The 24,013-nt window shown below is 30.8% G+C and overlaps 4 protein-coding genes across 8 annotated transcripts in view; 2 read left to right on the top strand and 2 right to left on the bottom strand.

Annotated features, from left to right (window-relative positions):
* Positions 1–876: 876 nt before the first annotated feature.
* Positions 877–1,350, bottom strand: LOC145188554 (uncharacterized). Its single transcript, XM_080065029.2, has one exon. The coding sequence runs from the start codon at positions 1,348–1,350 to the stop codon at positions 877–879; it is 474 nt and encodes a 157-aa protein (XP_079921155.2).
* An 8,018-nt stretch (positions 1,351–9,368) lies between these two features.
* Positions 9,369–14,525, bottom strand: LOC145189392 (uncharacterized). Of its 2 annotated transcripts, XM_090087028.1 has the most exons (8): positions 14,313–14,525; positions 13,037–13,732; positions 12,748–12,919; positions 12,438–12,535; positions 10,793–10,874; positions 10,496–10,641; positions 9,996–10,300; positions 9,369–9,839 (listed from the first exon to the last, which is right to left on the bottom strand). In XM_090087028.1, the coding sequence occupies exons 1-7, from the start codon at positions 14,523–14,525 to the stop codon at positions 10,001–10,003; spliced, it is 1,707 nt and encodes a 568-aa protein (XP_089943154.1). In that variant the 3' UTR covers positions 9,369–9,839; positions 9,996–10,000. The 2 variants fall into 2 exon arrangements, with proteins under 2 accessions (XP_089943154.1, XP_089943153.1); XM_090087027.1 differs by having other exon boundaries at positions 9,369–10,300.
* A 653-nt stretch (positions 14,526–15,178) lies between these two features.
* On the top strand, positions 15,179–17,220 carry LOC149888120 (L-rhamnose-binding lectin SML-like). Its single transcript, XM_090087029.1, has one exon. It carries the CDS (start codon positions 15,596–15,598, stop codon positions 16,136–16,138), a length of 543 nt encoding a protein of 180 aa, XP_089943155.1. The 5' UTR covers positions 15,179–15,595; the 3' UTR covers positions 16,139–17,220.
* An 849-nt stretch (positions 17,221–18,069) lies between these two features.
* LOC145189386 (uncharacterized) overlaps positions 18,070–24,013 on the top strand; it is a 13,156-nt gene continuing 7,212 nt past the window's right edge. Inside the window, exons 1-10 of one of the 4 annotated variants that reach the window (XM_090087024.1) lie at positions 18,070–19,407; positions 19,573–19,683; positions 19,789–19,899; positions 20,058–20,168; positions 20,360–20,470; positions 22,589–22,699; positions 22,793–22,906; positions 22,982–23,092; positions 23,277–23,378; positions 23,513–23,623. In XM_090087024.1, coding sequence (XP_089943150.1) covers positions 18,315–19,407; positions 19,573–19,683; positions 19,789–19,899; positions 20,058–20,168; positions 20,360–20,470; positions 22,589–22,699; positions 22,793–22,906; positions 22,982–23,092; positions 23,277–23,378; positions 23,513–23,623 — 2,086 coding nt within the window. In that variant the 5' untranslated portion in view covers positions 18,070–18,314. Of the gene's footprint in view, positions 19,408–19,572; positions 19,684–19,788; positions 19,900–20,057; positions 20,169–20,359; positions 20,471–20,838; positions 22,396–22,588; positions 22,700–22,792; positions 22,907–22,981; positions 23,093–23,276; positions 23,379–23,512; positions 23,624–24,013 lie in introns of those variants that run through there. The other 3 variants (XM_090087022.1, XM_090087026.1, XM_090087025.1) reach the window with 3 other exon arrangements.

Below are 24,013 nucleotides of genomic sequence, written 5' to 3'. Positions count from 1 at the left end.
AAAATTGTCTCATCCAAAATATGAAACTATTTAAGATAAATGAAATAAATTGCATTAACAATTTAAAATCAACAAAAATGTTTTGAAAACTTTTACCATATGTAAAACCAACACGAGAAAAGTACAGAGGGGCGAGAAAAAAATACAGATAATTAAGATTTTCTTTAACCATCAAACTCCTTACACTTTTTCCTTTCAATTCATTACATGCATCTGCTTAGGCACATGTCTTTGCCCAAAAAAACGCATACATATCTCTGTATAAATAAGTTCATATTTGGAAAACAGTACATTTTTGAGACCCGAATTCCAAAAATTTTTAAATTATAAGAAACAACAACAACGATAACAACAATAACGATAACAACAACAGCGATAACAACAATAACAACAACGAATAACTCAAATAAAAACCTAAAAAAGGATAAAAAAGCAAATGATGATTTTACTTCAATTTTTTTAAATTTGTGTTGGTTGAAAAAAATTTAGGGACTCTCTTAAGCTATTATTTCCATTTTTAGATTTCAAACTTTCGCTGTTGTGTCTAGAAAAGCGTTGAAGATTCAACAGCATGCTTTTTTTTCTTACTACAGCTACCAAAGTAAACTAAATTGATAGAAAATTTCACTGTTTTTTACAGGAAATTATGCTAAAAATACCGTCATTGGGTGAATAATTAAGAAATAGTTAAAACATCATCAGAAATTTACAAGACGTAAACTTATCAATTCACTATGAATATGAAACCAAATAGTAAAAATTAGAATCAAGCTGAAAAAAAATTAAGACAAAATTTTGTAATTTATACTTTCTAAGAAAACAAAAACCAACAGAAAATGTGATGATTTTATTTAAGGAAAAAAAATGGCTTCTGGATTATTTTGATTCGTAATATTCAGTGGGTACCATAATAACAGGTACTTTTGAATGATGAAGAACGTAGTCCGATACTGAACCAAGTATTATCCTTTCCAAAAGAGCATGCTTTTTTACTCCCATGATGATTGCATCTGCATTTTGTTTTTTAGCTACTTCACATATCATGTGACCAGGAGAGTCAATTTCATCCAATAGCAGCGTTTTATACTTCACTTTTTTCTCATCACACAAACGTTCGTACTTTATTAAGAGATGTTCGCTGCGCTTTATACAGCAGATCGTCGATGTATACATGTCGTTCATAAACACCGAGCCCTGCAATACGCCCATGATTGGAACTGAGATCATTTGGTGAATATGTACGAGGAGGGCAACATCGTCATTATGGTGATAATTATCCAGATACCAGTGAAATGTATAGTCACCATGTCTTCGACCGTCTAACGGAATACAGTTGATTCTACCCACCATTTTACCAGAAAATCTGTTAAAAAATTTTTTTTGGATGCAAATTAAAATTTAAATTCCATAGTAAACTCGTTTACTATCATTTTGCTAAAAATATTTTACCTAATTCATATATAAACAGAAATAGTAAAGCTAGAAAAATTCTCTCAGTAAAATATATTTTAGATATTTATGATTTATCTAGGTTTAAATAAAACAAATGCTTTTGTTTCTTTAAGATGATTTTAAGAAATAAAACAAATGCTATTGTTTCTTTAAAACGATTTTTAAGAAATTGTCTTGTAATAATTGCTATGCTATTTATTTTCAAAGAAACAAAAACGAACTGCTACTTTAATACGGTGTTTAAATTTTAATTACCATTTGTAACAAAAGAATAAACGATCTTGTAGCAATGGATGGAATGATCTTGTAATAACTCATGGAATGATCCATCTTAACGATGTGGTCAACGTCTTCGAGACGTTTTGTGCTTGCTGGGAAGACGAGAAGTTTAAAATGTTTCATGGATTCTTTTTTAAACATAAACGGAAGAAAATGCACACGTCAGCTTAATCTTTCAATGCCATTGCTTTTTCACTAAAAATCTATTCACACTTAATTAACGTTTTATGTTCACTAAACTCTGTTATACTTTGTACCTTTGTTTTATCTAAAACTGAATAGGCGAAACTAGAAAGACAAAAACGCTCACGAGTTTTAAAAAACTAATGCGCATGCTCTACTCACATCAAGTGAACATGAAATATAATTGGTGGGCAGGTTCTTTTTCAGGACTTTTTAAACAAAGCCATTTGTTTTTGAAACCAAACATGAAGCGCTGTGGGGACGTTAGCTTCGAAGTATGCCACTCTTTCTACATGGAAGCGAAAAACTTGGCATATACTTTTTAAACTTTAGCACTACTAGAAAGTTAGCAGCTTTAAAGAGATGGATTTCAGCTTCAACAGCAACAACTGCATACAGAATAACAACAGCAATGAGGAAAATGGCAAATTAGAAACGAAACGGTCCCTGTTCATTGCACAATCAAATCAGCTGCTTCTTTTTTTTTTTTTTTTTAAAGAAAAACAACGAGTAAAAAAAAGATTAAATAATGAACATGATACCTTACATGAGAACCACTCCCTCAGAAAACATCCTACCGTGAATAGCGAGAGTATTATTTGAAAATCGAACAAAAATGAAAATAAAATAAAGCGTCCCAAAACTCGTCACAAAAAGGCATTTGCGGTCGGTGTTAACATTCCTGTGATTTTTTTTGTTTAATTCCAATAAAGTACCTACTTCTTTTCTAGGCCAGTTTTAATAATTTTCTTCAGGAGGTGGAGTAACTAAGTTAATATCAAAGTGATGCGGCGCGAAGACGTGCGTCTAAAATAGTTTTTTTTTTTTTAAAAAAAAAAAATCAAATTGGCCGAGTAAACTCATCTTCTTTAAAGATCATGACAACTTATTCCCAATTCAATATCCAGAGAAAAACGATAGTTTTATAAATCAGAAAAATGATAATTTGAGAGAAGAAGAAATCGTTTGTAAATGAGAGAAAAATTTAATTTTATTTGTGATTTAATTTTAAAAATTTTATTTTATTTGTAACGAGTCCAATTTTTTTTTTTAAATATTATCCTTTTATTGCACGTGCTGCAGCAAAAACTCGCTTTGAGTTGATTATAAACGAAATATTTTTTAACGAAATTTTTTAACCAAATATTTTTTAAATGTAAATGAGTGCTTTTCATTTTTAAGCGACGGATTAAATAGATGTACTTAAAATGATTGTGCAAATAAAAATTTGTCGCTCAACAGCGATTTCAAGAGTTGTCATCATGTGTGTACAGGGAAGGGGTTGGGGACTAGGAGCGCATTCAATTCATAAAATTGCAACTGTATTTTCTAAAAACTGTAACAAAATAATCCAGCTGGGAAAGTAGCTGGGCAAGACCTAAATCTTGTAGTAGTAAATATAAAACTGTTAAACGTAAAAAAATTTATTACAAATAATACACATGCTCTACGCATGCTCTAGAGAAAATCTACGTTGTACTCATGAACTCTTTCTTTGAAAAATTCGATTTAAACATCACCTAGTATTGCCCAACAATTTTATTGATGCTCGTTGGTTCAATTTTTCTAAAGTTTAATTTACATCTCGACATTGAGATTTAAAGATCAGGTTATTTATTCTTCTTTTTTTTTTTTATAGTAAGCTTTATTGTCAGCAGATAAGAGAAAATTTGTTTATTTGAGTTTGTTGGCAAAGCATAGAGGAGACCGGGGCTAATTGGCTACGGTTTTATTTTTTGAGCTCTGTGCATTTCTGGGTAAACTTTTTTTAGGATATCAAATTGCACTTTAAAAGAGTATGAATTTGGCAAGCATGTTCAAGTGTCAAACATTAAAAAAAAAATAATCGGTGGCCCAAAAAGGGCCTCCAAAAAAGAAAAAAATATGTGCCAACTTACCCCGGCCCGGGGTAAGTTGCCTATACTCTCAGGATAGGTTGGCACACCATGTAAAAAGAAACAAGTTTTACAACATTAAGCATATATATTCAAGCACATCTTTTTTATGAAAACTCTTGATGATTTTTATCCAACAATATTTTTTGACATTAACTTTTATTGCCCTTAAGTCGATCGAATAGACTTTCCTTCTATAAAAATAGCATCAACAGCATTTTTTGTAACATTTTTAGAATTTACTGGCCTGCCTACTTTTATTTTATAATTTCGCATGTCTGTAGATCTGCAGTGTTATATAACTTAAGTGGATTTTGCGGCTAAGGTGAAAAGTTGTAAGTTGGCACATGTTGCCAACTAGCCCCGCGATTATTGTGCCAACTAACCCCAAAAGCTTTTTGCCCACAAAATGGCTTATAAATCCCCAAAAACGCAATATATTGAGAAACACAAAATGTGACTGGTTAGAGTAAACCATACAACACCTACATCTATTCGTTTACTTGTAGCTAATGCCGTTGCTTTTTAAAATTGAAAAAGCAATACAGTTACTAAAATAAAAAAAATTAGTAAAAAAACACAAAATTTACTAACTTTTAAGCGCATGCGCATATAGCCCTGATACTACATTGAAAGAGGAATTACTTAAATAGGAAGGTTCCGTGTAAATTTCGGAAATTTTTGGTGGAAAATTCCAAAGTTAAACGCAGTGTATCAACTTACCCCTGTAGCCAACTAACCCCGTCTTCTACCAAACAATCAAAGTCTTGTTGGTTTGGTAGAACTTTTTTTTTTGGATTTGTTCAACGCAGTTATACTTTCATACTGTTGCTCATTTCATAGACCCAGGCTTGTGACGAGCAGCAGTTTTCATGGACCAAAACTTCTGACGGGTGACACTTTTCTTCATACCTAAGAATCATTGTTTTGTGCGAAGAGCATAGTCGTTTTTTATTTTTTGCCACCAAATAGCACACACCTTAAATAACCATTAAACAAAGTTTGTTACTTTTGATCCTTGAAAATGATGTGGAAACCAGTTCAATGATGTTGATGAAAATGATGTGGAAACCAAATCCTTGAAAATGATGTGGAAACCAGTTCTTATCAGTTCGAAGGATCAAAAGACATTAAACGTTATCAAAGGATTTCAAAAACTTTTGTGCGAAGAATTTGGATGATAAAAGTTCTAGTCTTAAATCAGGTTTTAATACAAGTGGGTTCAACCTTTTAAATTAAAATTATGTCCAGAAAAGATCACCTGATTTCATAAGTGACAATAACACTGCAAAACAGCTGCTCTTGACATTCTTCGCGGTATCTTATTAGAAGTCGAGCAAAATACAGGTACAGGTGTTTTCATGTCATCCATTTGCCTTTAATAAAAATTAAAAACCTTCAATATATTTGTTGTTTGTTTTCTTTTCCCTTCCTCTCATTGTTAAGAAATAGAATCTGTAAAATTTGATGTTGTAGGTAATAGGTATCTATTAACCTTAATCAGTTAACACGATATTGTATCATGAAAACGGGGGTTATATAAACCATAAATTAAAGTGAAAGCGTAAATTAGGTGAGGAAAAAACATTAACTTTAACTGCTCAACAAAAACTTTTGCCGGGGGAAACGAAAAAGGTGCTGCTTTTATTCTTTGCATTGTACTTTGTATCTTTATCATTATCTTTTTAATACATACAATTAAAAACTAATGGTATTTTAATTTTAAATGACTCCTCTCTATTAATCCTAACAGATAATCCCACCCGAAGGCGAAGTAACATTATGCCGAAAGGCTAGCTTCTTTGGGAGGCGGCCGCCAATAGCTGTGGGAGAAAGTGAAAACGACAAAGACTTCCACCGTTGATGCACATTCCAAAATAATGGTATGACAGGCCCTTGATTTATAAAAAAATATTTAATCACACCCTTAAATACATAAAATTAAAAGAAACCACTTTGAAACCAATAACAGTACTGTGGTGTTTTAGGTCACTAAAAATAAAAAATATATAAATACTTAGGTTTTTTCTTGAGTAATGTCATTTCCTATCGTTTCTAAGTTGCATAATTGCAACGGTTTCGTGGAAAAACTCAAATTAAGTTGGTTTTTTTATTATCTTGTATTTTAAGTTGACAAAATAATTTAGTTGTTTGAATTATAATTATAATAAAAATTAATATAAAAATTAAAATTTATATAAAATTAATATAAAAAAAAAAAGAATTCTATTTAATGTTGGCTGTTTTAAAATGAAACAAAATCCAAACTATGAATCTTCTTTTTAAACACGCAGCAGAGTTCACTTTTGTTATAATGATCAAATATTGGTTTAACAAATGATGTAATTTAATGAAAAGATATACCAATGATTTTTAAATATCTTTTGATTTTAAGTATTAATTGTAACTTTTTCATATTAACACCAGAAGTAAAGCAATTCAAAATGAATTACATTGCTCTCTGACAAAATCATGTTTTTAAAAAAACAAAATTGGGAAAATAATCATATAAAACGGAATTTTGATGGGTATTTTTCAACATTTGTACCTAATTAATTTTTGAATTTCTTGTTATTTTAAAAAAATAATTAAAAATAATTGTTTTATTGAAAATTTCGCCCTTTGTCTTCATTTCCTCTGAAATTGCGACGCCTCCAGTTTAGAAGAATAAGCCACCGGAGATCGCCTCTAAATCATCTTACCCCCAAAATATCTTTTTACGGTAGCTGCCAGTGGCAGCAATTGGCAGTGGCCTCCAAAAAGTTCTGCCCCGAAAAATATTCTAGTAGCACCCGCCTATTGAGAGGCGGAAGCCAGAATATTCTGCTGCCAAAAAAAACTTTTGGGAGGCGGCCACCAATAGCACCGGAAGGAAAGTGGAGGCGAAAAGATATCCGCCATTTATCAACTCTGAACCCTAATATGCTAAATTCCAATATTTAAAAAGCGTCAACTGAAAAATAAATTGAACCTGATGAATAGAATATGGGCAAACGTGTCCAGGTTTTTCAGCTTAGAATATGTAAAAAAGAAAAAAATTACTCACAGTTTACGAAGTGTGAAAACACAGAAAGCCGAATTATTTTCCTATTTTTTCGTCTTTTCCGTGTTTTAAAATACAAATGATAAGTGATGCTAGGTGAGCATTTCACATCATGTAGAACAGAGTTTCAGCTGTGTTATTACGATAAAAACCCGCAAACCAGCGGCCTGAACTCGTTTCCATAGTTATATACCGTTGTGTTAAAATGCTGATGCAATTGAAGTTTCCTGAAGAAAATTGCAACGAAGCCGCAATACAAGCAAGAAATAACATCGCTGGAAATTTAAAATAATACATGATAGTTTACTTTAGATGGATAACATAGGATTAAAAAACTAACCATAAGTTTTAAAATTATAACTAAAAATTCTGTAGATAAACATTTCAGCCTTGTCTAGGAAAATGAAAATGTGAATGTACTTTGATGATTTATAAAACCATTTACAAAACAATACGTGAACCATGGTTCAAAATGAACAGTTGAGAAATTTGGATGCTTTTCAAAACAATAGACAAGCGAATATTTTTTTTAAAAAATAGTTTAAGCGGTAAAAAAAATTTGCACATTTAAAAGATGAAATAGTTCATCACTTAATCGTCCGTTCTTTCAGGACAGAAAAACCGTTTGGAGGCAAAAACTGGAAAAGTGATCATTGACAGTGTATATTGAGGTTCGATGATAAAAAAAACCCATAAGTGACCTTTAGAAAGAAATTAAAACCAAATTTACGCTGGGTATGCATACAGATAAAAAAAAAAGTTATAGTTTAAAATATGCTTCAACGGTATTGTATATATATATATATATATATATATATATATATATATATATATATATATATATATATATATTATTAAGAAATAACATGCCTTAGCGATGGATTTTTATATAAATTAAATATAGCATTCCTTTGTGACCAAAAAAATCAATTTATTACCACGTGGTACACCGTTGATTACGAGCTTATTTCAAATTTATTTAGTACAAATTTGATTGTCTCCTTTGATTTTCGGTTTTACATTTGTTGTATTTCGTGATAAAAAAATTGATATTAAAAATTCTTTTACAAATATCATAAATATTGTAAATACTTGTTTTGTTCTTACACCATATTTAATGGAAATCGAAATAATGACCTCGAAAATATATTGACTTCGGAGAAGTTGAAATTATTACTTATATGACTTAAAATAAAAGTTGGAAAAATACTTATTATAGGTGACCTAATAGCAGTATCCACATTTTGTTGCTATATTTTATTTTTTTAAATATAAAAAGCTTTTCATTTTGTTTCTAGTTTTTTTTCAAATATGTTTTGCAAATAATTTTGGAATTAAATCTTTTCTCCATATAAGGTGAAAAACCCAGAATCAAAATGCCTAATCAAGCTAGAGATAGTGATGGAAGTAGGGGTGTGGAGTGCGCGTTGTGTATAAAAAAATTCTCAAATCCACTGACAAAGTTTTGATCGAACAGATTGATAACATCGATCTAATAGCCATCATTCTTTTTGATGCACATGTACTGAGACCTTTGTAAAACTTGTTGAACTATGAGAAGAAAAGATGAAGACAAAGATGTGAACTTTTCAGTTAGTTCCGGCGGTATTCCAACTGCAACATTAGAAGAAATGTTATAAAAATGTTTGGGCAAGGAATCACTAAATATGTAATATTTAGTGATTCCTTTGTTCTTTTTTGCGCACTGTCTTTTACTCGAGGTTCTGCGCATTTATTACGTGTTACCTTAGGAATACTATCACGAGATGTTGATTTTGATGAGGCAAAATTTTTATTAACTTAATAGTTAAAAAATTTTGGAGCAAATAGCCAGGATAGAAGTCTGCAAATGAAAAATGTTATGAAAAAAAACAACGTTAAAATGAGAAAAAAATTAACGTTAACATATCAATAGACCGATAACAATGCAAGAAATTTGTATGAAATTTCAACTTTTTTAAACATAGGTACTAATTACTAATCCGTGAACTTTCATGTGGATGCTTCCATTAGGACAGATTTGATAAGGATTTTTTTCTTTTTAACTTGCATTAAATGACATAAAACAGAAGCTTCAACAATTTTGAAGTTAATTACTGTGGATGTCATTGTTTGATTTAAAATTTTTTTTTACATTTTTGAACAGCGGAACATCTACTTTCACCACAAATAAGTGGCCTAGGTTCGGGTCTGCTCAAAGAGCATTATCCTTTTTTTTTTGTCAACACTGAGTTACCGTGGGTTGACCTAACAAAGTCCTATGCTTTAAGAAAGCCCTAATTTAAGAAATGACAAATTTTGTGTATATAAAATAAACATTTGGGGAAAGCAACTTAGTTGTTTTAACTAGATATCTAGTTAGTTAAAAAAACTAAATTTTTTTTTCTAAATGTTTATTTTATATATACGAAATTTATCATTTCTTAAATTAGGACTTTCTTAAAGCATAGGACTTTGTTAGGTCACACCACGGTACCATAGAGGGAGCTTTATTAACAAAAAAAAACTCATAAAAGTCTGTGCAGAGATTTCTTTTTTATTAGTTCTTTTTATTCATTTTTTTGAATTAAATTCAAAAAATGACCAACACTTGAAAAATATATACTGTTGTAATTATGCTATATTAAATGCGTTTAAAATATTAAAAAATCAGGCATCTTTACAAGAACGCAACAAGACAAATCCAATTTGTATTTAATTCATCTGAAATTTTTTACTGCTAATAAATAATATAGAAATATCCCTTCCCTAATTTTATAAATTGCCTCGATACAAAAACAAGGGAAAAAATACACAAAAAAAGGAAACAATACAAAAGGTTTGAAAGCATTTTTGCTCAATTTCAGAATGAAAATTTATAAAAATCATCGAAAAGAAGTTGCAGTTTATTTCACTTGCTTGAAGTGCCACCAATAACGTCAGTAAAAGATTTGTGCGACTCCCCAATACTCGCGCGTTAAGCAAACACGCGCTGTAAACAAATTTCTCTAAAAAATCAGTATGAAAGAAAAAAAAAATCCTTTCATTAAAATTAAGAACCACCCGAAAAAAAACAAACAAAAAACGTTTCCAAATTAATCGAACAGTAACTAGTATTCGAATAAAAAAAAGTTAAATAAAAAAACAAAATAAAATTTAAGTACAAAAATCAGCTGGTTCCTGTCGACAAACTACTTAGATATTGATCTTTAAGAACCCTTCTCAAGAGTTTGCCAGTAGGTGATTTCGGTAACTGTTTTACAAAAACTATTCCGCCCCGAAGTCTTTTGTACTCAGCAACACGTTCGTTAAGATAAAAATGCACATCCTCTTCAGTAACAGCAGGATTGTTTATAACTATGTAAGCACGTGGAAGCTCTCCAGAGATTTTATCTGGAATCCCTATTACACAACTGTCGTCAATTGCTGGATGTCCAAGAAGAATATCTTCAATTTCAGCCGGGGGAACCTTCGACAGGAGAAAAAAACTTTACTTCATGAAAGATAACAAAAAAGCATTAACAAATTAAACATAACATTTAAAGAACTGTGTGAAGTAAAATTATCTCATTTCACTACGAATCAAACTTTAAGTAAGATTCATTATTTTAACAATGGTGGGGGAAAATAACTTAACTTGCTAGAATCAATATTTGATTATTACCTGGAATCCTTTATACTTAATAAGTTCTTTTAGACGATCAACAACAAACATGTTATTGTCATTATCATAATACCCAAGATCGCCAGTACGAAGCCAACCATCCTCCACAAGGCATTCTGCAGTTGCTTTTGGGTTATTTAAGTATCCTACAAAGAATAAACATAACTCGAAATAAACTTAAACATCCAACTTAGCCTTTAAATTTTTATATTAAAAAAAAAATGTAAATCTTTAAAATAGACTTAAAAATATACTTTATCACTTGCAATATAAAAAGAAAAGACTTTATTTACAAACCTTTCATGATTTGAGGACCTCTAACCCAAACTTCTCCTCTCTCATTAGGACCACAGTTAACACCACTAACTATATCAACAATCTAATTTTAAGCAAAGATGAGTTATTTTACTTTAAAGAACACAAGTGTTTGAAAATTCAAAAGAATAATAATAGTAGAGAAAAATGTCAACATTTTTTTTAATTAATGAAAAAGTTAAAGGTTTAAAAATATATTTCTTTCAATCTTTTAAAACACATAAATTCAGAAATCCTCATTTACAGACAAAGTTCTTGTGACAAGTTGCTGCTCCATTATAACTATCAGTAGTATAGGATTTACAAGTGTTATGTATATAAGACAGACTAAGGTCGATTACTTTAAGCAGACTTGTGTCAATTACAATTGTAATTGCAATTTAATTGTAATTAAATACATTTTCATGAAGTAATTGAAATTGTTATTGTATTTTATAAGGTACAATTTTTTTTGAATTATAATTAATTGTACTTGTAATTAAATTACAAGTAAATGTAATACAATTACTTGTAATTTAATTACAAGTACAATTAATTATAATTCAATTACTACTAAAATTCCAAGTAAATGTAAGTCAATTACAATCTGATATAGGATAAAGTATCCAATTATGAATATCCTCACCTATTTTAGTAAATCTATTTACTAAATAACTTTGGTTGAATTGAAAAATCCAACAAAAAGTTATTTAGTTTAAACTGCAATTGTGTTTGTCAGTGGGTGATAATAGGTGCTTTTGTGAAGTCAGTTAGCTAGCCGCTAGTTTTAGAGCCTCCTGCTCAGGCTTTTGAATATAGGCACACCAACAAATCCTAATACAATTAGGTGCCTATATTAGGCTTACCTAATGGAATTAGTCTAAAATTTAACGTTTTCTTAATCCTAGTAACAAGTGTATTCATATTCATAGTCTACTGAATGCTAACATGCTGTTTTTTTATAATCAAGTGACTTTTTGAAATTATGCTGTTTTTATCTATGACACTTGAAGAAAAATTCAAATAGGAAATAGAAAAAAATAGAAGCTATTTTTACAGACCTCAACATGAAACACAAATATTCTTTAACACAACTAACATAATTAATTAACACTTTAACATAATTAACTTATTAAAAGTGATGATCCATAATAACAGTTCTTTTTTTTTTATTATTCTTAAAACTTTTTTAGACTTTTTTTTTTATTCTTAAATTTTGACAAAGTGAGTAATAAAAGACTACAAGGTTATTTACATGTAGTTATACAAAAACTATTTTAATATGAAAAAATCATCGGGACATTGTGGGAGCAAGAAATAGAAACAAAAACCACATGTTACTTAAACATTTTACATCACTTTTTGAACCAATCAAGATGATGTTTTTGTATTATAACATAACTTAAAGACTTCATAACATGTAATCATATGACTAAATGGGACTTTCTTTTATTACATCATAATGAATTCGCAGCATTAGTAAAAGAGAGTTTATAGCTGAATATTTTGTAAAATGTAATGGCCCTAAATTATAATGGCTGATGGAGAAAGTCAAAATAGTATTACACATCCCTATGGACCATAAAACCTCATCTAGTCACTAAAAAGGCTTAAAACAGCAGCTGTTTAAAGATGTTACTCAACTTACTTTGACTTCTGTACTTGGAAGAACAAATCCACAAGAACCAGGCTTGCCACCAACTGCTTGTATACACACTACAGGACTACACTCAGTTAACCCATAACCTTAAAAATATCTTAAAATGTTTTAAGCAGAACTTTCTAATTTTTCAAAGAAAAACAAACTTTATCTATACACAATGTGGCAACTTAAATACATTAAAAATTTAATTTAACTAATACTATAGTATTAGTTATTAGTTATATTATCATTTATATGTATATTCTTTAAATTATAAAGCAAAGAATGAACTAAAAACTGCGGCTGAATCAAATACCTTGCTGCCACACAATATTAGGGAACTTTTCAGTAAGACTTGAAGAAACTACTTCATCAAGAGGGGCTGCACCAACAAGTATTTTTGTTAAAGATGAAATATCATATTTACTGACTGTCGGATTGGATTTTAAAAAAAGTGCAATTGGAGGAACAATTGGAGCTCTTTGTATCTGGAAAAAACAAATCAAAAAACTATGTCAATTTAATCAATTATTTATTATTTAAACTATATTTATTATATTTAACTATATTTATCATTACCGATTTATTGAAAAATATCAACTCACTTTGTAATTCTGAATCGTATTCAAAAAAAGGTGTGGTTCAAATCCAGGAAGAACGAACAAAGTGCTTCCATAATATAACGACTTAAGCAAAATAACAACTAAACCATAGCAATGATAAAAGGGTAGTAGAGCAAGTATTCTCTCTTCAATATCCCATTCAAAAGCCTCCAACAACTGTAAAAGTTGCATGGATACATTTACATGTGTGATCATTGCTCCTTTTGGTAAACCAGTAGTTCCGCTTGAATATAAAAGAAACGCAACGTCATTCTCTCTTGAACTTTCAAGAGATGTGGTTTGTTTATTGTCAAAAGCAGTGAGGATATCACTGAGATTCATGATACCGCTATCATTAACTGTAAAATCATCAACACAAATGATTAAATTGATATTGGTATTCTCAACAGATTTTCTTGCAGTATCCACAAGATTTTTGTTTGTGAACAAAAGTTTTGCATTTGAGTCTTTAAGTTGCTTAAAAATTTCATAGTGGGTGTATACGGGGTTAGCTAAAGTTAATGTTATACGGTTTTTTAAACATCCCATAACAAGGTAAATATATTCTATGCAGTTTGGTATATGAGTCCCAACACATTCATTTGCTCCTATCTGGTGAAATTTTAAAAAATTTGCTAAACCTGCTGATTTCTGCAACACTTCATTGTAGCTGACTTTTTTCCCTGATTCAGCATCAACCTAAATATATTGTGACGAGATTTAAAAGAATAATCCGAATTTTTAAAGATTTTAAAGAGTTTAATAGGCTTTTTTTTTTTTTTTTTTATTAACTATTATTCAAAATTAAAAAATTTTTTACTTAACAAAATATTGTAACTGCAAGACCTTTTTAATCTTTTTAAAATACTTTTCTTGAGTGATTAAAATTTTTCTTTTCAATATGCTAATTGATTTAAATTAGATGGATCTGGATAATGGTTAAATCTATAATTTTATAATTTATAATTTGAGTTTAATATTTATAAAGTCCAAAAATCAAAGTCTAGTTACTTTTAAATATTTTTTCAAGCACATTGTATCCTTGCTTTTTTACATTTTTAAAATTTTGTTAAAACTCCAGAAGAAAATAATTAGAACTGGCCAAGGTTGGTAGATATTGTGTTTACCAAAAGATATTGTTTATAGATAAACACAACCTTGTAGTAATAATTTTTATGAATGATAGTAGTGTAAATCTGCAGTGTTATATGTAGAGCATATAACGTTTATTACAAATACTATCTGCGAGTTAAAAAATTGAATGGATATTTATTTTTACCAGAGCAGTTTTCTCAGCATGCTTTTTAAATTGTCTTTCCAATAACCAATATAAATCTTCCTTTTCTCCTGTCAATTCTATTGTTTGTCGACATTTAATAATATTATCCTCTGTACGATAAACCTTGTGATTTCGAAAAAAACTTTGCACACACAAGTTAGATTTACGCCAGCCTTTTGTGCCGATTAAATTTCGCTGAAGAAACGAAAACATTTTTCATTGCATTTCAGGGGCTGAGTATATGGATAAATTAGTTCCGGCAATGGGAGAGCCGAGTTGGCTGTATGGAAAAAAACATGCCGAAAAAGCGAGACAAGTTTTAACGTCGAAATCGTTTTTTGCGCCAAATTTTGGACAACAAAAAATGGACTACATAAGTTTTTTTCGAGTGGTCACCAAATTTTTGTGTTTCGCAACAGACAAATAGTATCCAATAACAAGAAGAAAAAATTGCTCAAGTCTGAAGAAGAAAAGCACAGAGAAGTGATGGTTGTGTGCAAGTCTTAAGGAAATATTGGTTCAATCCTAGGTGGTCCAAAGGTCAGAGAGTTACACTGCTTGACATTACAAATGATAATAGAGCTGTGTTCAACCTGGAATTACCCAAAGCATTTCTAAGAAATCAAAGAGAGATGTTAGGCATAATTTACAAATTGAATGCGCAATAACAAAAATTCACGAGGAGGTTTAAACGAAAGCGATAAAAGGGTAACTATTTTTATTTTTACTCGATTGATAAAGCTGTCTTAAAAAACACCTCATAAGGATTTGGCAATTCCTTATAAACTTTAACATTGTCAAATCCGCTTTTTTAAAATTAATGCGATCAATCCACGAAATTCTGAGTGTGAATGAATTATTTACAATTAAGCTCGCTATTTCCGTTGAAAAAAAGAAAAAAAAAAAAAATTTTAAATTAAGAAGAAAAAAAATTTGTAAAAAAAACCTTAAATTGCAAGTGTGTGTTGTACACTTACGCACTTTTATTGGTTAACTATTCAAGCATGCTTTTGTTTTAAGCTCAATAGCCTCAGTTCAGAAGCAACTTTGCAGAACGAAATGAATTGTTTTCGAAGCGTGAAGAGAATAGATAGGAGTTTAATGATTGTTTATTTGTTCGAAAACAACTTTGCAGAACAGATTTACTTTTAGAACAAAGAATATTTAAGACAAGAATTGAAATTTGATTATTTAAATAAGATAAAGTAAAATATGCTTTAAATAGATAAATATATCACTAAATGATCAATTTATTACCTATAAGCTTTTAACACGATTGAATAATGAAAGAAAATATTACCAGAAGATTTGCTTTGCTGATCGCTTTTTGGCTTCAGATAAGTTATGTTTATTCTGGTAGATTATCTAACTGGCTAATCGAGAAAAATAATACCGCTTTGGCCTGCCAAGGGGACAGCGAAAATATCATGTGCGGTGCATATCAAGGCATTCGAATCAAGGATGCATTTTGGGGTCGCGATAACAATATCGATTGTCAAGTTGATAATGGCCTGTCATCACTTACAGATAGGCAAATGTGCTTTACTTTAGATAAAGACTATGCCTATAGAAAACTTGCCGAAGTTTGTCAAGGACAACAAACCTGTCGATTCGAAGGAACATCATTGTATTTTGATACGGAATTATGTCCACATATACGAAAATTTGCTCGGGTAAAGTACGAGTGTCGTCAGATGAGCGGAATGAAAAAGTCAGATCTTCTTAGAGTCGTTGAGAGTAAGCCATTAAAAGGATCAAAAAGGACACTTCATAAATCTAAAAAACGCAAAAGAGCTAAGAAACATTCCTTAAAAAAGCATTTGTAAAGTGCCTTGTCAGCAAAAAATGAGTTATTTTTGAATGATTTTTTTAATACCTAAATGATAAATTTTTAAAATGATGTAACCAGTTTGGCTTTTTTTTCTTTTCTTTTTTTCTTTTTTTTTTTAGCTTTTGTGGATAAAGATATCCACGACAAATATTGAAAATAAATACGTCAAGCTAAGGATAAATTTTGGCAACGATTTTCATGCCCTTTTTTTTCCAATGATCTCCTGAAAAAAATCTAAAAAGAAACCTCATTCTTGTTTAAAAACTTGTAACAAAATAGTTCGAGCAAATAAAATGACATTTATTCAAATGAATTATTATAGCTCACGGTGTAAATAAATTTCTGATTGTAAATTAATTTATGTTAAGTTTATACAAACAATAAATCGTACGTCTTTTTGATGACATCAGCGATTTTTATAAAAGTGCAATAAAGTAAAATTATTTTTTGTTTCAACATCTTCATCCAACTAGCTACCTAGCTACCTAGCAATCAAGGTATTTTTTTCCAAAAAAAAAACCTTAGTAGCTAGGTAGCTCGGTAGCTAGGTAGTGGTTCATTGGGTGAACGAAATGTTCTTTAAAATGATGGCGATAAAACAATATTTTGAAATTTTCTTTGGTTTTAACTTTTTTTAATCAAAAAGAACAGTTATACAAAAATAGTTTTTATTGAAGTCTAAAATTGATTTTAAGAACTTGTGATAATTCAAAAATTGTAAAAATAATCATAAAATCAGTAAAAAGACACGCTCAAAGAGGATACTTAAAACTTGACATTTTTTAGGGTCACAACTGTACATGATTTTTAGGCTCACAACTGTACATGATTTTTAGGGTCACAACTGTACATGATTTGTTATAAGAATCTACTATTGCAAAGTAGATTTAATAAGTAATAAAATAGATGTAATGACAAAAAAAATTAGAGTAAGATAATCAAACCTAGTTTATAAAAGGTTAATGAAAAGTTGTATTACATTTCCAATATTTAGAATTTTGAAATTCTAATAACTTCACCATTATTTAACAAATCAAATTTAAATAAACTTTGCTAAAAAATGAAAAAGAGAAAAAATAGAAGGATAAAAAGTAAAGAGAGAATTTTATTTTTCGTTGTTTAAATGAACACGATGAAAACAAAAAATGGATAAAAAACACTTTTGACGGAAAACCGTAATTCTTTTATTAGATAACCGAGGCTATCCGAGGTTAACCGAGGTTCATTTGATAGAAAATCAAGATTCTTTGGTAGACGACTTTTGATATTTATAATATATAAAAACCAAAATATTTCTATTTACCCCAAGTTTAAGAGGTGCAAACCCTACCAGCTTCGTGAGCAGGAGCTTAAGATCAGATGTGCTTACAACAATTTTTTTGTATTAATAGCTTTGTGTAAAAATTTAGGTTAGGAACTTTGTCTGCAGCCTCTTAACTTTTACTAAATGTGTTTAATTTAACCCTGATTGTGCTAAAGAGTATTTTTCAGAGTTTTTCTATTATAGGTCTTCAAAGTCCAAGCAATGAATTTAATTAAAAAACCATTGGGAGTATTTTAGCCCAAAATAGACTCTTTTTTTCTTTGATGCTCTGCAAATTGTATGCCTTTTGAAATAAATTTGTATAAAGTTAAGAGCAGTTTGTGACATCCAAAAAATACTGATTTGTCCCAAAAATGCATTTTGATGTAAATAATTACAAAGTACAGTATTCATTTAATGGTAATTGAGCTTAGTCACAAAAGTCTAGTTAACAACTTCTAACATATTTTCTACTTTTCGCTAATTGTGATTTGCGTAATTCAAAAAGCCCTGCTCGTTCCTCCGAATATATTTTCCTAACCTTTTAAAAACGTACTTTAGGCTGATCAATGTTTCTTTCGAAAAGGCGTTTAGTTAATCACCCATAACGACTTTTTGTTTGCGGCATGCTTGAACATTAAAAAATAAAAATCTTTTTCTTGTGAAACTTATATCAGGCTATAAAAATAAAAAATTAAAAATAACATTCTGTAAAAGAGTTACAGAAAAATCTTTTAGTAGTTATTAAAATTTATTATGCACCATGGAAGTTTTATAAATATTGCATAAATTTTGGTTGAAGAAATACAAACAATGACTTAGCTGTGAGGACTTTGCAGTTTTCGCAGCGTGATTTGGTTTGCTTGAAATGAAGCATTTAGCAAGATTTCTTAGTCTTTTTTTATGTGTTATTAGCTTTTGTAAATGGACTTATTGTACCCGTAAAATCCACCACAGCGATGTTGGAGGTGTTAAAAGGCATAAGCTCAAACATAAATATAATCTTACAAACGTTTTCGACCAATTGCAGCCTGAAGTGGTGAAATATAGAGAGAATAAAACAGAATCTAAAAAATTTGATATTTTACAGCAAGTTTATAATCGTCTTGCTAACTCACAGAACGGCAGACCACAATACATAAATATTCCAGGAGCTGTTCATGTATACGGTCCTCCCCCGAAAGTTCCGGCCCCAGAGGAACCTTTTCACGTAATTGCCACACCTCAATTAACAAAGCTTCATTCATATCATAGTTTAGCTTGGAATCCTCACAGAAATCTTCCCAATCATTTCCAGCAGTTTTCTAATAAACCTTTGCAGAGATTCGTGAGTGACTACCAGAACCGGATATACCTCCCGCAAGGAAAAAGATTCAGAGATTTTTCTTACCCTGAAAGTAGATTTGTTCCCCATGATGCTATAGGACAAGTTCCGATATCTAGTGACTTCCATGGAAATGAACAAACACTAAATCGTTTTTCAAATAACCTTCCGCACAGAAATGTGGGCCTAATGACTATAAATCCTCAAAATTTTTTGCCACAAAACTTTGAGCCTAGTGTTGAACAAAGCTCCATTTCTAATTTGAATCCAAATATTGAGGGGATGACCGAAGGAACAAATCCAATAATAAACCAATTTACTTTAAATCAAGTTTCACCTGAAGTCGGGGAACAACCGGAGTTATCATCGTTGGAGCAGCCAAACATAATAACATCCGATCAACACATTTTTCATGCAGAGACGCCTATACAAAAATTCTTTCCTGAAAGAGAAGTCACAATATCATCGCCTGAAGTTTCTTTGTTCAAAAATCAGCTGGATGAGAGAGAACAACAGATTTTTGAAGATACTCATGCTACTCTACCACAACAGCATATTGTTAATCTGGAAAACACTGAGGCACATCTTCCAAAGGTTGACCATTTTTACCACATGCACCATTTCAAACATCATTGGCGTAAGTCACTCACTTATTTGTATCCAAGTACAAAGTTTTACACACATAAACTTACATTTGTATTACTTATATAATAAATCATTACAGAAAGTATAAAAGTTTCGTTTGTAAAATTTAAGAATATTAAGAAGATTTTAATCTTCATATTATATTCATAAATCATAGGAAAAGCACGCTGTTACCCAAATCCATGTCGAAACTCGGGAACATGCACAGCATTAGCACATGGTTATTCGTGCGCATGCGGAGTTGGCTTTAAAGGGAAACATTGCGAAGGTAAATATACATCAAACCTTTATAATTAGCATTGTTAATGCATAATTAGAATAAGTAATGAAATTTAACTTGTTAGCTTTTAACCCTACTATTTTTATCGTTAAGCTCTGAATCAATGTCAACCGAACCCTTGCAAGAACGGAGGTGAATGTTATGACACAGCTGAGGGGTACAAATGTGGGTGCGTCATTGGATTTAAAGGCGATTTATGTGAAAGTAAATTTTCTACTCTTTAAATCTTCTTTTTTTAATATAATTTATTAACCTTTACTTTAAAAAATTGACATTTGGTAGTTATTGTTGGTTCTTATTGAGGGCATACTGCGTCATATGACAATAAAATTATCAATTATAGGAATAATTCTTTCTGACAGGTGTTGACAAATGTCGACCGAACCCATGTCATAACAACGGAAAATGCACTGAAACTGAAGAAGATTTCCACTGTTCGTGTAACTCTGGTTTTATCGGAAGAAACTGCGAAAGTAAGTATTTTAAAATTAAACTTGAAATTTGTTATATGCAAAAAAAAAAAAAAAAAAAAAAAAAAAAGCAGAAAGCTGCTAAGCAACATATTTTTATGATTTAGTTTACTCTCATTCGTTTCTTCCGTAAAATCATAAAAAAGGTTGAAATGAAATCACCAAAAAAAAAAAGCATCTATTATTTTTTTCAGCATATGACTTCTGCGGACCAAACCCTTGTAAAAACGGTGGAACGTGCTTGAATCTCGAAAACAAGTATGAATGTTCATGTCCAGATACGGCACACGGTTTAAGATGCGAAGGTAAATGATTTTTAAACATATTAATGCAGTGCCCTGCAGCACTCGGCTACGGTAAAGCCTAAAACGTAAAATTTTTATTTATAGTATAATCAGAGCCACGTCTAAGTCAAAGCTAAATGTAATTAAGATAAGATACCAATGAGGGCATTCGCCTCACCGCCAAAATCTTCTTTTTAACAATTTCTTTCTTACATAAAAATATAAAAAACCTGTGGAAAAGAAATTTTTTTTGTTTCAGTAACAATAAGTACTGCTCTTTTTTGTTTAACCACGGTTGATTGGTTTTCACCTTATTTTCATCAGTTGCTCGTATTTCACACAGTAGGAAAAAAATCAGCCATTGAGAATAATATGGGAAACAATTTTTCAAAAATAAGAGGGGGGTTTTTGATGAAAATTTCGTCTAGCTGAGAAACGTGAAAATATTGGCGTGACTAATGATGGTTCTTTGCACGCGTTGACTCGCGTTTGATAAAAAAAAGAGAACTTCTAAAGAGGGCTTTCTTTTTATGAGGAACTGGTTGTTGTACCAAAAATGTTTTTAGGGAATTTCTTACCCTTTTCTGCTCTACTGTTGTGCTTATCGAATGCAAAAGTCTCGAAGAATTTACACAACCTAGCCGAAAATAAAGACGAAATACATTCAGAAGTACGTCACTTTACTGCATCTAAAGGCAATTCAAAACCAATGGTTTATAAATATGGTCGTAGTGAAGGATATTTTTCTGCATACAGACAAAGTACTTCAATAAAGAAAGCAAAAAGAGAGAACATTAGCGGCGACTGGCTCCTTCCGACAAATAACACTGATGTGACAGGCGTGGGTGCTGCAAATAACACTACCTATGATGTTGATGAAGAATTAGAAGATCTAGGAAGTGGAAACAATAAGTTTGATAACCAAGCCATCATTTCTAATGAAGAAGCAATGTCCGAAACGCCATTACATTATAATCTTTTTAACAAAATGAACTATAGGAAATCCAAAAACAAAAACATCGATGAACATGAGTTGTGCGTAAAAGACTCAACAAAATGCTTTTTAAAAGATAAGTCTAGAGAAAAAAAACTTCGGAAAAATGGTAAATCACCCGATCTGCTTACTGATCATGAAGAAAATAGCAATCAAAAGCCGCTTCTCATTGTTTATGTTGGCGATGAAAACAAAACAACAGTTGATACTAAGAGGCATTCATACAAAAATTCTACGGAAGATGACAGCAACCAATTTTATAATAACTTTGATCAAAAAAAGTTAACGCTTGATAGCCCTTTGAAAAAACAAAAACCAACAAAGATGATTTTGTCTTCAAATCACACTAAAGATAAAAAATATATCCCGTTTTCTCAAAGACGGCTTTTAGTTCTGCAAAAATTAAGGAGAAATTACAGCTTAAAGCATTGCAGAACGTGCAATCGGTCAGTCAAAAATAACCGGATCAACTTGTTAAGGAAACCAATAGTTAGGATAAAACATCATTATTTTAGAAATAGTTCTTCAGGAGATTTGAAAAGGGGTGGAATTGGGACCATTACTTCCCGTCACAACCGAGTTGATGACAGTAGTTTAGATTTTGTAGAAAACGGAAATGAAGTTACGGAGAATAACGGTCGCAACCAAGTCATAAGCCCGATAGAACACGAAATCACCATTCATTCTAGTAACAACGATCTTGAAATTCCAGGCAAAGAAGTAAACCTTGATTCGCAGAACATTTCAGATTTAGACGGCAGAGACTGGAGTGAAATTGTAAATGGCCTTGGAGATGTTTCACCAGAGTATAATCAACAAAACGACATTTCAATCTCGGATGAACTTAATCATCATAGAAAACTAAACCAACACAGTTTACATCCCGGTGCAAGCTACCATGTTCATACTGCACCCGATCATCTTAATATTCACGTGCATGAATATGATTCAGGTGTGTGAGGCCTTTCAAATTTAGAGGGACCTTTTTCTTCGCAATAAACAACAAACAAATAAAATTTCTTTTTTAACTTTGTTGTTTTAAGAAACGCATTATCTTCATGTTTAAAGCAAATAACCATTAACAAAAAACCAGTTTTTCCAGTTTTGAGCATTTTTGAATATACTTTTTATGTATTATTTCATAGAAATCGATCACTGTCACCACTCACCGTGTGAAAATGGAGGTCAGTGTACAAGCACAGCCACTGGATATACGTGCTCTTGTCCTGAAAGATATACCGGTGCCCAATGCAAAGGTAGTTGCAACTTTAAGACCTTTTTTCTCTTTTAATTAAAGTTAAATTTGTATTTTCCTGAATGATAAGCTTAACTTTATTGTATCAAACTAGAGCATCTTGGTTACTGCGACCCAGACCCTTGTCATAACAGTGGAAAGTGTTTGGATCTTGAGTACGGGTTTAAATGCAGTTGTCCACCAGGTTACCATGGTGAAAGATGCCAAGGTAAAATTTTCATTACTTATGATATTTATTTGAAATACTGCATTAAATAAATTTATACAAAATGTTAATTTTCAGATTTCTCACATTGCTATTCTTCGCCGTGTAATAATTTTGGAGCATGCATTGATGTCAGTAATGGTTTTCAATGCGTTTGTTCGCATGATTTTTTCGGACCAACTTGTGAACGTAAGTTAAAAATGCTTTAACCTGATTGGCTTTCTCGAATAACATTTATTATTATTATTGTTTTTTAGTTAAATTTTTATTATTATTTCTAACTTTGTTATTTAATGCGAAGAATTTCTTTCAATGCTTAATTTCCATTTGCAACTTAAAATTGCAATTTAACTTACAATTTAATTTCGAGTAGATTCTCATAATACTTGCTCACGATGTGATCCAAATGCAGAATGTATAAAAGGAATTTGCAACTGCTTGGCTGGTTACATCGGCAATGGTCGGGTTTGCGAAGGTAACAGCAAAACTCTAATCCGTTTGATATTTTCAATATAAGTTTTATGGAGTATTTACCCTTTCATTAGTTTTTCATGCGTCGCATTAAATTTACGACCTTGTTGTTATTTGACTTGGTTGATGCTAATTTAGCAGCGTCACGTTGTCATCCAAATCCTTGTGAGAACGGAGGCTCGTGTTCCGATAAAGATATTGGATTCGAGTGCTTGTGTACTTCAGGCTATACAGGAAGCAAATGCGAAGGTAAAAAAATAACTTACATTGTTTGTAGTTGTTCTTCGTTAGTAAATGTGATGAAAAATCGTTTCAAAAATAAAGGCTGGCACGTTTCAATTTGTGACAATTCAAAGTTGAAATTGTTTGTAAATTTAGGCTCAAAGTTCCAACAACAATACTTTTATTACAGCTGCTTTAGTCTTACAATTGTGAGTACAGCCAAACCTAGATAATTTTTTTATTTTGTGTTTTTGTTCTGCAAGGGTTCCATCAGCTTTTACACAAAGAATTCAAGAGACATCTATTCAAATTTTCGTATTGTATTTACAGTGTAATATCGCACCTCATTGAGACTTAGAGGTCGACCTTTTCTTTTAGCATCTCAAACATCTGAATAACTTTTAACATTTCAATTTG

Source organism: Hydra viridissima, unplaced genomic scaffold (assembly GCF_058129835.1).
Source record: "Hydra viridissima isolate aposymbiotic clone 2 unplaced genomic scaffold, HvirCarnegie_v1 scaffold_5, whole genome shotgun sequence".
Classification (NCBI taxonomy): Eukaryota; Metazoa; Cnidaria; class Hydrozoa; order Anthoathecata; family Hydridae; genus Hydra; species Hydra viridissima.
Note: the sequence above shows the minus strand (reverse complement) of the source record. Positions and strands in the feature narration are given on the sequence as shown.